The sequence below is a fragment of the Centropristis striata genome, chromosome 8 (assembly GCF_030273125.1).
Source record: "Centropristis striata isolate RG_2023a ecotype Rhode Island chromosome 8, C.striata_1.0, whole genome shotgun sequence".
Lineage (NCBI taxonomy): Eukaryota > Metazoa > Chordata > Actinopteri > Perciformes > Serranidae > Centropristis > Centropristis striata.
Genome location: NC_081524.1, coordinates 11,411,182 through 11,423,121, shown reverse-complemented (window position 1 = coordinate 11,423,121; position 11,940 = coordinate 11,411,182). Strand labels below are relative to the sequence as shown.

At 38.5% G+C, this 11,940-nt stretch overlaps 2 protein-coding genes across 9 annotated transcripts; both read right to left on the bottom strand.

Annotated features, from left to right (window-relative positions):
• Positions 1-1,350: 1,350 nt before the first annotated feature.
• mboat7 (membrane bound O-acyltransferase domain containing 7) lies at positions 1,351-8,107 on the bottom strand. 8 transcript variants are annotated; one of them, XM_059340068.1, is made up of 9 exons: positions 7,979-8,107; positions 7,008-7,087; positions 6,127-6,256; positions 5,449-5,575; positions 5,201-5,357; positions 4,600-4,795; positions 3,740-3,892; positions 3,375-3,551; positions 1,351-2,582 (listed from the first exon to the last, which is right to left on the bottom strand). In XM_059340068.1, exons 2-9 carry the CDS (start codon positions 7,081-7,083, stop codon positions 2,177-2,179), a joined length of 1,422 nt encoding a protein of 473 aa, XP_059196051.1. In that variant the 5' UTR covers positions 7,084-7,087; positions 7,979-8,107; the 3' UTR covers positions 1,351-2,176. The 8 variants fall into 8 exon arrangements, with proteins under 8 accessions (XP_059196051.1, XP_059196055.1, XP_059196056.1 ...); XM_059340072.1 differs by having other exon boundaries at positions 7,008-7,090; positions 7,979-8,068; XM_059340073.1 differs by having other exon boundaries at positions 7,928-8,051.
• A 587-nt stretch (positions 8,108-8,694) lies between these two features.
• Positions 8,695-11,138, bottom strand: rps9 (ribosomal protein S9). The gene is made up of 5 exons (XM_059340117.1): positions 11,106-11,138; positions 10,091-10,203; positions 9,863-9,985; positions 9,496-9,682; positions 8,695-8,958 (listed from the first exon to the last, which is right to left on the bottom strand). Exons 2-5 carry the CDS (start codon positions 10,185-10,187, stop codon positions 8,781-8,783), a joined length of 585 nt encoding a protein of 194 aa, XP_059196100.1. The 5' UTR covers positions 10,188-10,203; positions 11,106-11,138; the 3' UTR covers positions 8,695-8,780.
• Positions 11,139-11,940: the final 802 nt, after the last annotated feature.

Below are 11,940 nucleotides of genomic sequence, written 5' to 3'. Positions count from 1 at the left end.
TCAGTTGTTGGCTACTGAACATTTTTACCTTTGCCAAGGGAGTAGTTTTCAGTTCCACACATTTGTTTGTCTGCAGGATTAGAGAAAAACTACTGGCCTGATTATCATTAATCTTTGGAAGGTTATAGCTTGGCCATGGAAGAATATAAAAAAAATTTAGGGGTGGATCCAAATCACGGGGAAAATACACAAATTATCTTTCACTTTCTCTAAAATTGCAAAAAAGAGCATTTTGTCTCGGAGGAGCTACTATTGTAAAATAACTTCGTTTACACTGTGATAATGATTTCAACCGTATCACCCAGCCCTAACTGTGCTGTAATTCATTACTTACGTTGGCAGCTTTGAGTTATGATGTGAAACATGCGACTTTTTGTATCAAATGTTTGGTCCCAACCCTGAATGGTCCACGATGGCAGTACAGACATTTTGGCAGTGAATGAACTGTTGCAATCTTACTCATGGCACACTCTTCACTGGATGCAACGCTGCTATAGAGATGTCAGTGAAGATGTTCCTCATATGCTTACAGTTACAGGCAGAACAACAGGAAGGGAAAAAAAATCCAAACAGAGAATCACTCCAGATTCACTGCATCAAGGGAGTAAACCAAAGCACAGAAATGTTCAGCAAACAATACATTAAAATCCCGGAAAACAAAACTCTAAACTAAAATCTAAAACACCTAATGAAGTCCTGATGTAATTAGGCAGCAATACAAATGTAATCTGGACCTTGTATTGCTCCTTTGAACCTATAATACGTGCTGTACAGGAAGTTTATATTATAATTTAACTGCATTTAACCATCAACCACCAACATACATCTTATTAAGACTTGTAATCGTGGTCAAAAACGGTCAAGGTGCTGATTTAAAACGCCAAATAGCAGCAAAAATATTTGGTTCTGTAACAAATAATAAATTCTCTTTAATAATTCTCACAAAAAATGATGGCTGAGACCCAATAATGATCACAATCCATCCATTCTGTACTCAGGTATAAACATACTGTAACAATACAGAGTGTTGTTGGTTATAGAAAATCAATTTAATCACATAGAATTGCTTTTCTTTTAACAATTTCTAAGATCATTATGAGGCTTCAGCTCGTTACTGTTAGACTTGCACTACTGCCTGTTTTTAAAACAGCATCTTGACATTTCAACAACCTCATTTTGACCAGTAATACAGTTCACTTAAACACCTTAAAACTAGAAATGGTATTGTGAAATAAAAGCACTCATACTGTACAGGCAGATGCTCAGATGACGGGGTGAATTTTTACAACCAAGTTGCCACTCACACTACAAAAGTAACATTCATTGAGCTCAAACATTCCTCTCTCAGTGTTCACAGTTCTTTTATGTACATACATGGAATGTCTTCAACCAGATTTTTCATGTCACACTTTCATGTGTTTTACTACATAAAGAGATGGTTCTGTTTTTTGTGGGGTTGTATGAGGTATTTACCCATAGTCAGTGTGTTACAGTAGATGGTGGTCGCCACACCCCCAGTTTGCTCTCTTCAAAGCCAACAGACTCCATTCACAAAAACAGTTACTTGACCTCACAGAACACAGTAGTTGCTGGTCTTCCACTGCCTTGATCAGTGTGTTTGTTTGTGTTATTGCGTGACTTTGGTGAATCTGAATTAGCCAAAGTCACACAATAATACCAACAAGGCAGCAACTCTCATGTTCGGCAAGGGGAACATGGCTGTTTTTGTTAAAGGAGTCTGGTGGATTTAACGAGAGAGCAGAATGGCTTCACTTCCTTGTCCTAAAGGGCTGTCTGACAGCAAGGTAAAGCAGTGGAAATATTCTAAATATATCATACACTTAAACTGATATTGATTTTTTTTAGGTGGCTAAAATTCTATCCCGCTGCCTGCGTCAAAAGCAGTACATTTCTTAGCTTCTGTGTCTGTACTTTTGCCTGTTTCTCCAAACTCGTGGTGTGCTGACCACCATCTACTGTAGTTAATACACTGACTAGGATAACATACAAACTATCCCTTGAATAACATTTTTCCACAAGAAATCTTATTGGACCTGTGTGATGTTTGTTACTAGAAATATGAGTGTTGGTGCGATCAATAACTGTTCTAGTCTTGAAGTAACTCCTCCTCATGTCCAAAAAAAGTATCCACCAAGCTCTTTTCTGTAGCTTCCATTTAGTCTGTTTTTTCTCCAGTTTTCACATTTTCTATCTTCTCTCCCTCTTTTTTCTCCTCCTTGTCCCCTCTCTTACCTTCCCTTTTCCCTCCCTTCAGAGCCCTGCCGACTATTATGCAGCAAACGGCGATGATGTGCATGGTGAAGTAGATGGACGACCAGTAGTTGATGGTGTCAGAGGCCTTCAGCAGCACGAAGCCCATGCACATGTAGTCGTACGCTCTCATCTTCAAGAACCAGTGAACCCAGTCGAAGATGTTTTGTCCAAAAGGACCCAGTTTGGCTCGGACGGAGCCCTCCATGGCAGACTCAGCTGCGATGCACAGGGGGATGGTGAGGAAGGAGAGGTAGTAGCCGGCGTGTAGTCCGTGCCAGTAGGCGCTGATGAACATGGTCCAGCCGGCCCTGAGAGCCACAGACAAACAGGCCAATGTGAGGGTTTCTGTCTCCTTTTCTTTTAGTTATTTCAGGTAAAACAATTAAGATGCAGGGGCAGATCAACATCGATTATGTGCAAAAGGTATTATTTAAAGTGTGTGGTAGGATATGAAATAATCACTACTATGTTCTCCTTCTCTCAGGGAATAACCAGCAGAAACTGTATTTAAAAATGTACTTTAACCCATTGACGCCTAAAACTGCCTGTAAAACCTCTGGGCGATTTTAAAATAAGCCCCTAAAACCTGAAGTTTTTCTGGAAATTCAACAGAAGTGTCAACGCTTCTACTAAATAATAGATTTTTCAGCCTCTGTAGCAGATAGAAATGAAATTCAAAAAGTATTTGAGAGCTTATACAAATACTACAAAACGATATATCCGCTTTCCAGGCTTCAATGGGTTAAAAGGTAAGTCTGGTGGAAGTCTGTATTTATTTTGTTTGTTTTTTAAATCTCATGAAAAGACCAAAACCAACAATGATCCCACTTCAAGGAAGTATTATCTGCCCATAAAAACTATTAAAAACACATACATGAGCCACATTGTTGCACCATTAACATGAACACTGCAGTTTGTTTTTAATCACTCCCTTTTAACACCATCCTGCTGCATTAAATACTCACTAGTTAACCAAATCCGTGGCCAACAGTCCCAAAAAATGCACTATTAGAGTAGTGTTTGTTAAAAAATACAAGTGCCCAGGTGTTGTTGCTGTTGTTGTACAATCATCAGAAACTGCTGCACACATAAAGTCTTACCTGAGAGCGTAGGCTTTGAAGGGGGAATTGGGGTAGATGTAGTGATGCAGCCACCACTGCACTGTCATGTTCCAGTAACGCATGCCATGACGGACCTTCACACAGAAGTCAGTATTGTAGCAGTCGATGTTCTGGATGGTTTTGAAGTCATATTTCTCTTCAGTGGAGGGATCAGGACTGGTCACGAGAGCAAACATTGACAAAACAAATTGGCATTATTATCACCTTTTAACTGGAAAAATATTAACTTTTTTTTTTTTTTTTACAAAAGTAGGTATTGGTGAGCAATGCAATAACATTTCATAGCATACAGAAATACTGATGCATCATCTTTTAATATACGTGTTGGTCCTGTGAAGATGTACCTGTAGTTGATGGTGGGTCCTCCTCCAGGTTTGGACAGCGCCTTTTCTGGATAGCAGCCCAGACCTGCACTGATACAGCCCGCCTCAGCTCCACACCACGCTGCATAGAAACGCATCCGAAACACGAAGAACACTACTATCATATAGAAAAACCTAGTGAGAGAGAGAAAGAGAAAAGTACATTCTTCATCTCTTTCTTACCAAACAAAGGGAAAATAATAAATAAATACAAATGTATGCAAGTATAAAAAAATGCTAAAAAACAACAACAAAAAACCCCAATACTTTAAAAAGTTGTATAAATAAATAAGAGGTCCAATTAAATAGGTAAATAAATAAATAGGATTCAATACATAGTTAAAGAAGCAAATTCAAACAGAAATATCAATTTATGTCACATTTTATCAATTAATAAATCACTACATTTATTTTTAATATTATTATATTGGTACATTTAACACTAATAATTAATTTATCGTTTATTTAGTCACTCATTGCTGTTTCACTCCTCCATACAAAACTGTATGTAGCTTTTAAGCGAAAGACAAATTATTCTCTATTAAATAAAATGATCTTTTTTTTAAAGAAAAAGAAATACTTTTAAAATGTAATTTCTATGCTTGTTTTTATCAGGGCAAAAGGTCTTTCTTTTATGTCAGTTGCTTAAATACTATTAAGTGCTCTCTTCTCTTTACTGACTCATTCTAATTTAGTATTTGTCTGTTGCTCACATTATTAACACACATTAATTACATATTAAATCTACAACCCTTATGACGGACATTGCTACTATAAATTAAATTAATAATTATTAAATAAATTAAAGACATTATCAGGGCAATGATGCACTGTAACAATACCTAAAGAAGAAGTTGCGATCCAGGAACTCTTCTGTGCGAACGTAGGCCAGTGGGAAGACGGAGTTGACGGCCAGGAACAGAGCGCCGTAGACAGGGACCAGCTTCAGACGCTGCAGGCACGGGACCCAGCTGGGCAGGGCCAGCGGGCTCGGCTGCTTCAGCCAGTCAATGTATGTTTGGAAGCGAAAGAACGGACCTTTAGGGAGATGGAGGGAGGTGAGTAAGGAATAAAGGCGGTGTTTAGAAGGCAGTGATAGACAAAAATGGACAACAAGGATAATGCAAGACACAAACGGGAACAGTGGAGGACAGTGTGTTCCAGAAGAAGAGAGGGTGGTGTTTTAAAGGAGGGGGGGTAAGAAAACAAAAAGAGAAGTAATTCTAAATAATACTGAAAACGATATGGACTCACGCAATATTGAACAAGTAGCAGAGAGTGAGACAAAGAGAGACAACTGTTAAAATTCATGCAAGAGGCAAATGAACATCAACACACATGAATGTAAACAGCTTGCACACCAACAATGTTTCATTTTTAAACATTCACTTAAACATCAGAAATGAGTGGCATTATTCAGAGAAGACATTTCCATGGACTTACCGGTCATTATACCGGCATAACAGTAACTATAGGACAGAATATCGTAGAGGGAGGGCTCCTGAGACAGGCCACCAATGACGGGAGACTTAGCAAATGAGCTCACGTCCTTTTTCTTCTCCATGTGGAAGCTTTTCACCTCGTTCGCCAGACTCACCATCTGTGTTAAAAACACAGAGGGGGCATCAAACATCAGACACATTTTAAAGACACTAAGTTTTTATTCAATAGATCTGATGAGGTTAATGTACCTTGAGAGTGAGAAGTAGCTGGATGGCGTTAGTAAAGGGTGTCGGCTGTGGCAGACCGAACCAAGTGACCAGGCGGAAGAAGAGGAGGTAGACAAAGGTCCAGCTGAGACTTAGAGCTGGGGCATGCCTGGTAGACAAAAACACATTAGTATCAAGTTATTTTTGCACAGTATCTACAGTCTAGTTCATGTAGACAGGTTTGTCCCCTTTTCACTTGTTGACACCTGTTCTGTGCATCAGCATTGACTGTAAAATACAGTCATTGTTCAGGGAGTAGTTGAATAATTAGAAATGCTATTTTACTTTATTGTATTTGCACATAAGGAAATGCACTTGCTGTAAGATATGGTATGTATACAAAGGCATGCATGTGTATAAAACACTTTAACCAACATAGACTCAGATATACATGAATTTAAGGCAAAGAAAAGCTTGTGCAGAATACTTCTCCTATGATCCCGATGCGCGATAAATACATTCAAGTTCAGTTTAAAGCTAAAATTAAATTAGTTTTAGTTTACTAACTAATTCTAAATTGCATAGGACATTTTGGAGACTTTATAGGCATATTATTACAATAGATTAATCAAAGAGAAATGGTTGAAAGCTACAGGCCGACTTTCCTGACTTGTAACTAACAGTGTGTGCTTCAGTGAAATGTGAAAGCTCTTTTCTCACCGCCAGCTGCTCTTTATAATAATCCATGTTCCGATCACCGTCACCAGAGAGTGGAGGGTGTGGATTTGACAAGTGGCGATGGCGATAGAGAGGCCCAGAAGAAGAGACGCCCCCTGCTTCACCGGAGGACCTGAAGTAACAGCAATGTTATACAATTAGTACAACCAGGGTGCATGGAAAGTGTTATAACTCTCCACATTGTGGTCTCCTCCAGCGGTAATGAAAATAGACAAAGATGTGTTGCATTGTGGGTAATGTAGGCAACTGGTTTTGACAAAAAGAAGAATGTGTGGACAAAAAAAGATGTTATCTCTGGTTCTGCTCAATGATTTTGATCATTATATTTGTATCTATCGGTCCATAATTGTCCATCTTGAGTCCAACAACTTTAATATAAATATATATATAAAAGTATAACATTCCACAACATATAAACCGGAGATGCAAAAGAAAAGACTGATCCCGCAAAGCATATGGACCGGCTTAACATTAGGATAAGGCGCACAAAACCCTGAACAAAGGAAAAGATTAATAAATCATCTTTCAGCATCATTCACGGTCTCCCTAAACACCAGATTAAACATCACTAATCCTAAAATAGTCGGCTATGAAGCTGAGACTGTTAAGCAGATTTCTACTTTATTCATCCGGTCACAGAACAGAAAGCTTTACTATTAATAAATGGTCCAGTGTCCTATTTGACCCTTTTAAGATATGCAAGATGCAAAACTACAAATGTAACATTCTAGTTTATGCTCTTTAGAAGACTAATATAAAGATACAATTTATTTTGCATAGTCAATTACAGGGACTATGAGGTGTAATCATCAACATTGACCCATAAAATATTATACTACCAATAAAATATAAACAATACTCACTGAGGTAACGGAAGAGAAATCCAACAGGGATGGAGGCAGCAAGAATTCCCAAGTACACCAGCTCATCGGGAGACATCGCTCTGCTGGCACAGAAACACAGATCAGCTACAAACTTTTTCATTGAGAATAGTATGCAAAATATGAAACATCATTCATAAACAATCTATAATTATGAGTAAATGACAGCATGTCGTGCCATGACAAAGCAACTCATGAGGGCAGACGTTTCTGTTCTAACACTTCTCTAATTCTGGGATAGTTAATTCTGGGATAGTTAATTCGGATGTAACTTCAGTGAATAAGTTAAATTCAACTCGAGCAACAACAAGCAGGAAATCGTCAGGGTGTATTTCGCAATATGTGATGCCAATATCTTCCTAATTTTGGCAATTTCCGGTTAAGTGTGTGCAAGAACAAGAACACCTTGTAACTTTTTGATAAGTCGCAAAAACAGGCGTTCATAAAGACATAAAATGGGAGGAAAAAAGACATATCAATATTACTTAACACGGAATAATGACACTGTGATACAGTTCACAGTAGAAAACTGGGGCAAACAACTGCTTCGTGGCTTAATCTCATTCGCTGTACAGCGTTATAAAGAAATGATTAAGTTTAACTTACTCTCGACTCAAATATAGACTTGTGGATGTACCCTCACCCTCAAAAAAGCAGCTTCAGGCGAGTTTGTGGTAGCGTTAGCAAACGGCAACATAGCCTGACAAGTTAAGTCACTGCTTTATAAATGGTGACAGATAAGACATAAATACGGCACAAACTCAATGAAATAGCTGGAGGCTAACCCGCTGTAGTTATTTGTATTTACTGGTATCAGTCTGCAGGGAGTAAACGTTGAGCAGCCGTTAGCACTGGAAGTCCAAATCAATCGACCGTTAGGCTAGTAGTTAACGTTAACTTACCACAGTCACCGACCGTTACAGCAGCAAGAGTCAGTTAAAAAGTTAACTTACGTTTGTAACGTTTAAATCACCACGGCTTTTAATAACTCCGGTGTCTTGAAGTGCCTGCACACACACCTTCAATCTACAGCTACTACCGGGTGGTTGTGATGACGTCGCCTTGGACGGTACCATTCCAAATGTGGGGGGTGGGTCAGTGACAAGGGTTGGCAAGGTGTCAAATGGTGTAACCACAAAATGAAACCACAGATGAATATGAAACACTTTCCATCTACAGGGTATTTAATTGTATATTTAAATACTACTTCATTGAAACACATTTGAGTATTTCTACATTTCGTCAATATTGAGCAACACATATTCTAAAACCACTATTTTTTTCTAAAGTTTTGACAAATTAGGTAAAATTTGTTTTGTACTATAATGTTGCAATTTAAACGTGGATTGTATTTCTCATTTTAGTTCACTTTTATTTTCCTGTATATAGATTTTTATGAAAAAATTACTGGTTACACAAACTGACAATGGGTTACATCACATCATTGACCCCGGTGAGGTGATCCATCCCGATTTTCAGCAGGATGGTCTCATCTGGTACATCTTTTATATTAACCACTCAGTTCAATATGCCATTTATACTTTTCATGTACACAAATTATAAACTTCTACCAAAGATAAAAACCCTTTAGGTCCTGATGAGAGCCAATATTCTAGGGAGTGTTAAAAAAAAAAAAAAAAAAAAAAAGAAAGAAAAGAAATGCAATAACTCAGTTCTCTGGTTAGACCAAAACATTTTTATTGAAAATTGACCGGACAGGAAGTATCAGAACACACTTCCTGGACGACATCCTTCTTAATCCTCCTCTTCATCGTCAGCTCCTCCGGCTCCACCCTGGCCCTTCTTGGCGTTCTTTCTCTTGACGCGGCCTGGGCGTCCACCACCGTATGGAGACCTCAGGGAGAAGTCAATGTGCTTCTGGCTGTCCAGGCGAACCACAAAGGAGGGGATGTTCACCACCTGCTTGCGCACACTGCAGAAACAGACATTTAAAAAAATAAAATAAATCATTCAAATTGTCCATTTCACGTCTTGTTTTTATGATACAACTAAATTTAACTGGATGACAAAGTGTCAATTATATTCTAATTTTATCTTTTATATGGGTTACTGCAGGCTTCATTGACGAGGAATTCTTGACACCACAGAAAATCTGAACATGTGAGTTAAATCATCAGCCTGAGTATTTGGTACATCAAAGCACACAAGGTGTAATGCCTACAACAACAATTGCCCGAGGTGCAATCCCCCAAACCTTACCTGACAGCCACCACACCACAGTGGCACAGTCCAAGCCCTCAGCGGCAGGATTGGCTCTGGGCAATGTCTACTGACAAGGTATACGGTTTTGATACCGAATTGACCTTGCTGAAAAGTTTAGTTTATCTCAGCGGGGAGCGTTAAAGGTTGACGGTCCTCTGATGAAAGAGGAAGCATTGAGTTTCTGATGAGTCTCTCAGAAGACTTATGACCCCTTCAATATTTGTTCCCCAGAAGCATTGGTGCTTACCGAATGTGCCTCTGACGGATAAGGACACGAGCATGGTGGATGCTCTTGGCGAGTCCAAGCTTGAAGACCTGTGTCTGCAGCCTCCTCTCCAAGAAGTCTTCAACCTTCAGACCCAGGATGTAATCGAGCTTCATCTTACCCTCGTCCAGTACACCGATTCTCACCAGACGTCTGAGCAAAGCATTACCTGGAAAAACACAGGAGCCATTTACAATCACAAACTTACAGCACTCATGTCCATTTGAGCAGTGATAATACTGGCCTCATTGACGAGGAATTCTTGACACCATAGGAAAGTCTGACAATTGATATTTAAATCATTGGCCAATAAACTACTCAACCCTGAATTTTAAGTAATTTCACATACCTTCAAACAGACGCTTGGGGTCCTTCTCATCCAGAGTAAGCAGCTCTCTGGCAGCTTTGCGGATCTTGGCCAGGGTGAACTTAACCCTCCACACCTCACGCTTGTTCCTCAGACCATACTCGCCTTGAAAGAAGATGGAACAGTAAACCATTTAGTGGTGTCCAGTCCAACAGACGGCAAAATAGGGCATTACTTAGTCACACTGGTAATCATGAAAATGCAGCTTACCAATGAGTTTCAACTCCTGGTCGAGACGGGACTTCTCGAAGGGACGACGGGGGGTGACATATGTCTTGCGACAAACCCAACTCCTGGCAACGGGCATGGCGGCTTAGATGTGCCTGCAACATCAAGATAGCAGATATTAAGTTAGTCAGTGCAAGTAAATCAATGCTAATTTTATAGAATATAAACTCAATAAGTTCTACTCAGCACACACTCAAACTATTCTCATTACACTTATCCACTAGGATTGCACAACTGGGGGGGTCCATTATTTTGATATTGCAGTATATCACAATATTGGAGGCAATGCAACTTATGCATAACTACCCATTTTAATAAAAAAAATATAAGACTAGCAAGAATATGCTTGCAGTGTCACAATACTTCTGAATGGCATTTTGACATATTTGGAGTTAAGAAAGGAAACTGCAGATAACTTATTACAGTCCATACTAGTATACTTGAATATCTTTATCTGAATAATAAAAAAAGGCCTATGAAAGCTTTGCTTCAGGCCACGCAACACAAATTTATAATTTACCAAATAGCACATTAATCTGAATCCTCATTTAGGCTTTATCGTTTAAGTCGCCCTTAGACCTCCCAGTTAAAAACGATGAGCTGCACTGTTAAGCTAACGTTTAGCTCTGCTGTCGTTGACAAGCAGCTACACAACACGTGTCGAAATCCAGTCACGTCACTGCTACGGCAGTAAAGCTTCATTAAATGTGTCTATATTGCTAAATAAGATGCATAAATACGTTTTAGAAACCGGCATTTTATGAGCACTAGGTTTAGGCCGCAGCTGCAGCGCACCACGTTGTTCAATGTGACAAGCTAACGTTAGCTTAGCTACCTAATACGCTTTTAACAGTTACAAAATTACACGTTGGTTACGTAAATTACACATTAGCCGATACAACTGCTTTCCTTTCAACGTTCTATGAAGGTTTGTACATTTAACGGTCTAAATACTGTGAGTTTGTGTTATCTTGTAGCATGAGGCGGTGACTCGTACCTGTCTCGCTCAGGCCAGCGCAGTAAAGAGGAAGTAAAAGGAAGTTCACATTGCTTTATAAGGCCGATGTGTGCACTACATATCCCAGCATGCCACTCTGCGTCCCAAACGGAAGTGGCAATCTTGGTGTTGTCGCACTCTGTTGGTCAAAAGAATAAAAACAGCAGAAAACACTGACGCTTCAAAAATGTGAGTGAATGTCCGTACATGCCTGCAATGATATACTGCATGCTATTTAAAATTCCTTAAAAAATGTTTTTTAACCCTTACAAATCTGACATAGTGGAGTGCCTTAAAAGCCTCTCTGATTTAACACTGTAAAATATTGATGAATCCCCTATAAATTAACGTATATTATCTTTATTATTATTATTATTATTATTATTATTATTATTATTATTATTATTATTATTACTATTATTATTATTATTATTAGTAGTAGTAGTAGTAATAGTAGTAGAAGTAGTAGTAGTAGAAGAATTATTATTATAAAAAATATATTATTTTCTTTTTTTTTTAAATATGCTGCCTGGAGTTATTGTTAGATGTGGTAAACAATGATAATATTAATATTAATATTATTAAGAATAATAATTTGTTATTTTAGGATGTTTAATAAAGGTGTTGGGGGGGAATTAACATGTTATCATGTAGTCACATATTCTAAATGTTTACCGACTTTCAGCTGGTGAAGCATATCATTTCAAGATTAATATCAAGATTAATGGGAAGTCAGCTGACCTGCTTTGAATTCAGGGGTTTTCTCATATACACGGTTGAATTGGCTGTTGTTGTATGAGTGTGTAACAAGTAGTGTAGTGAGAAATCTTGCATG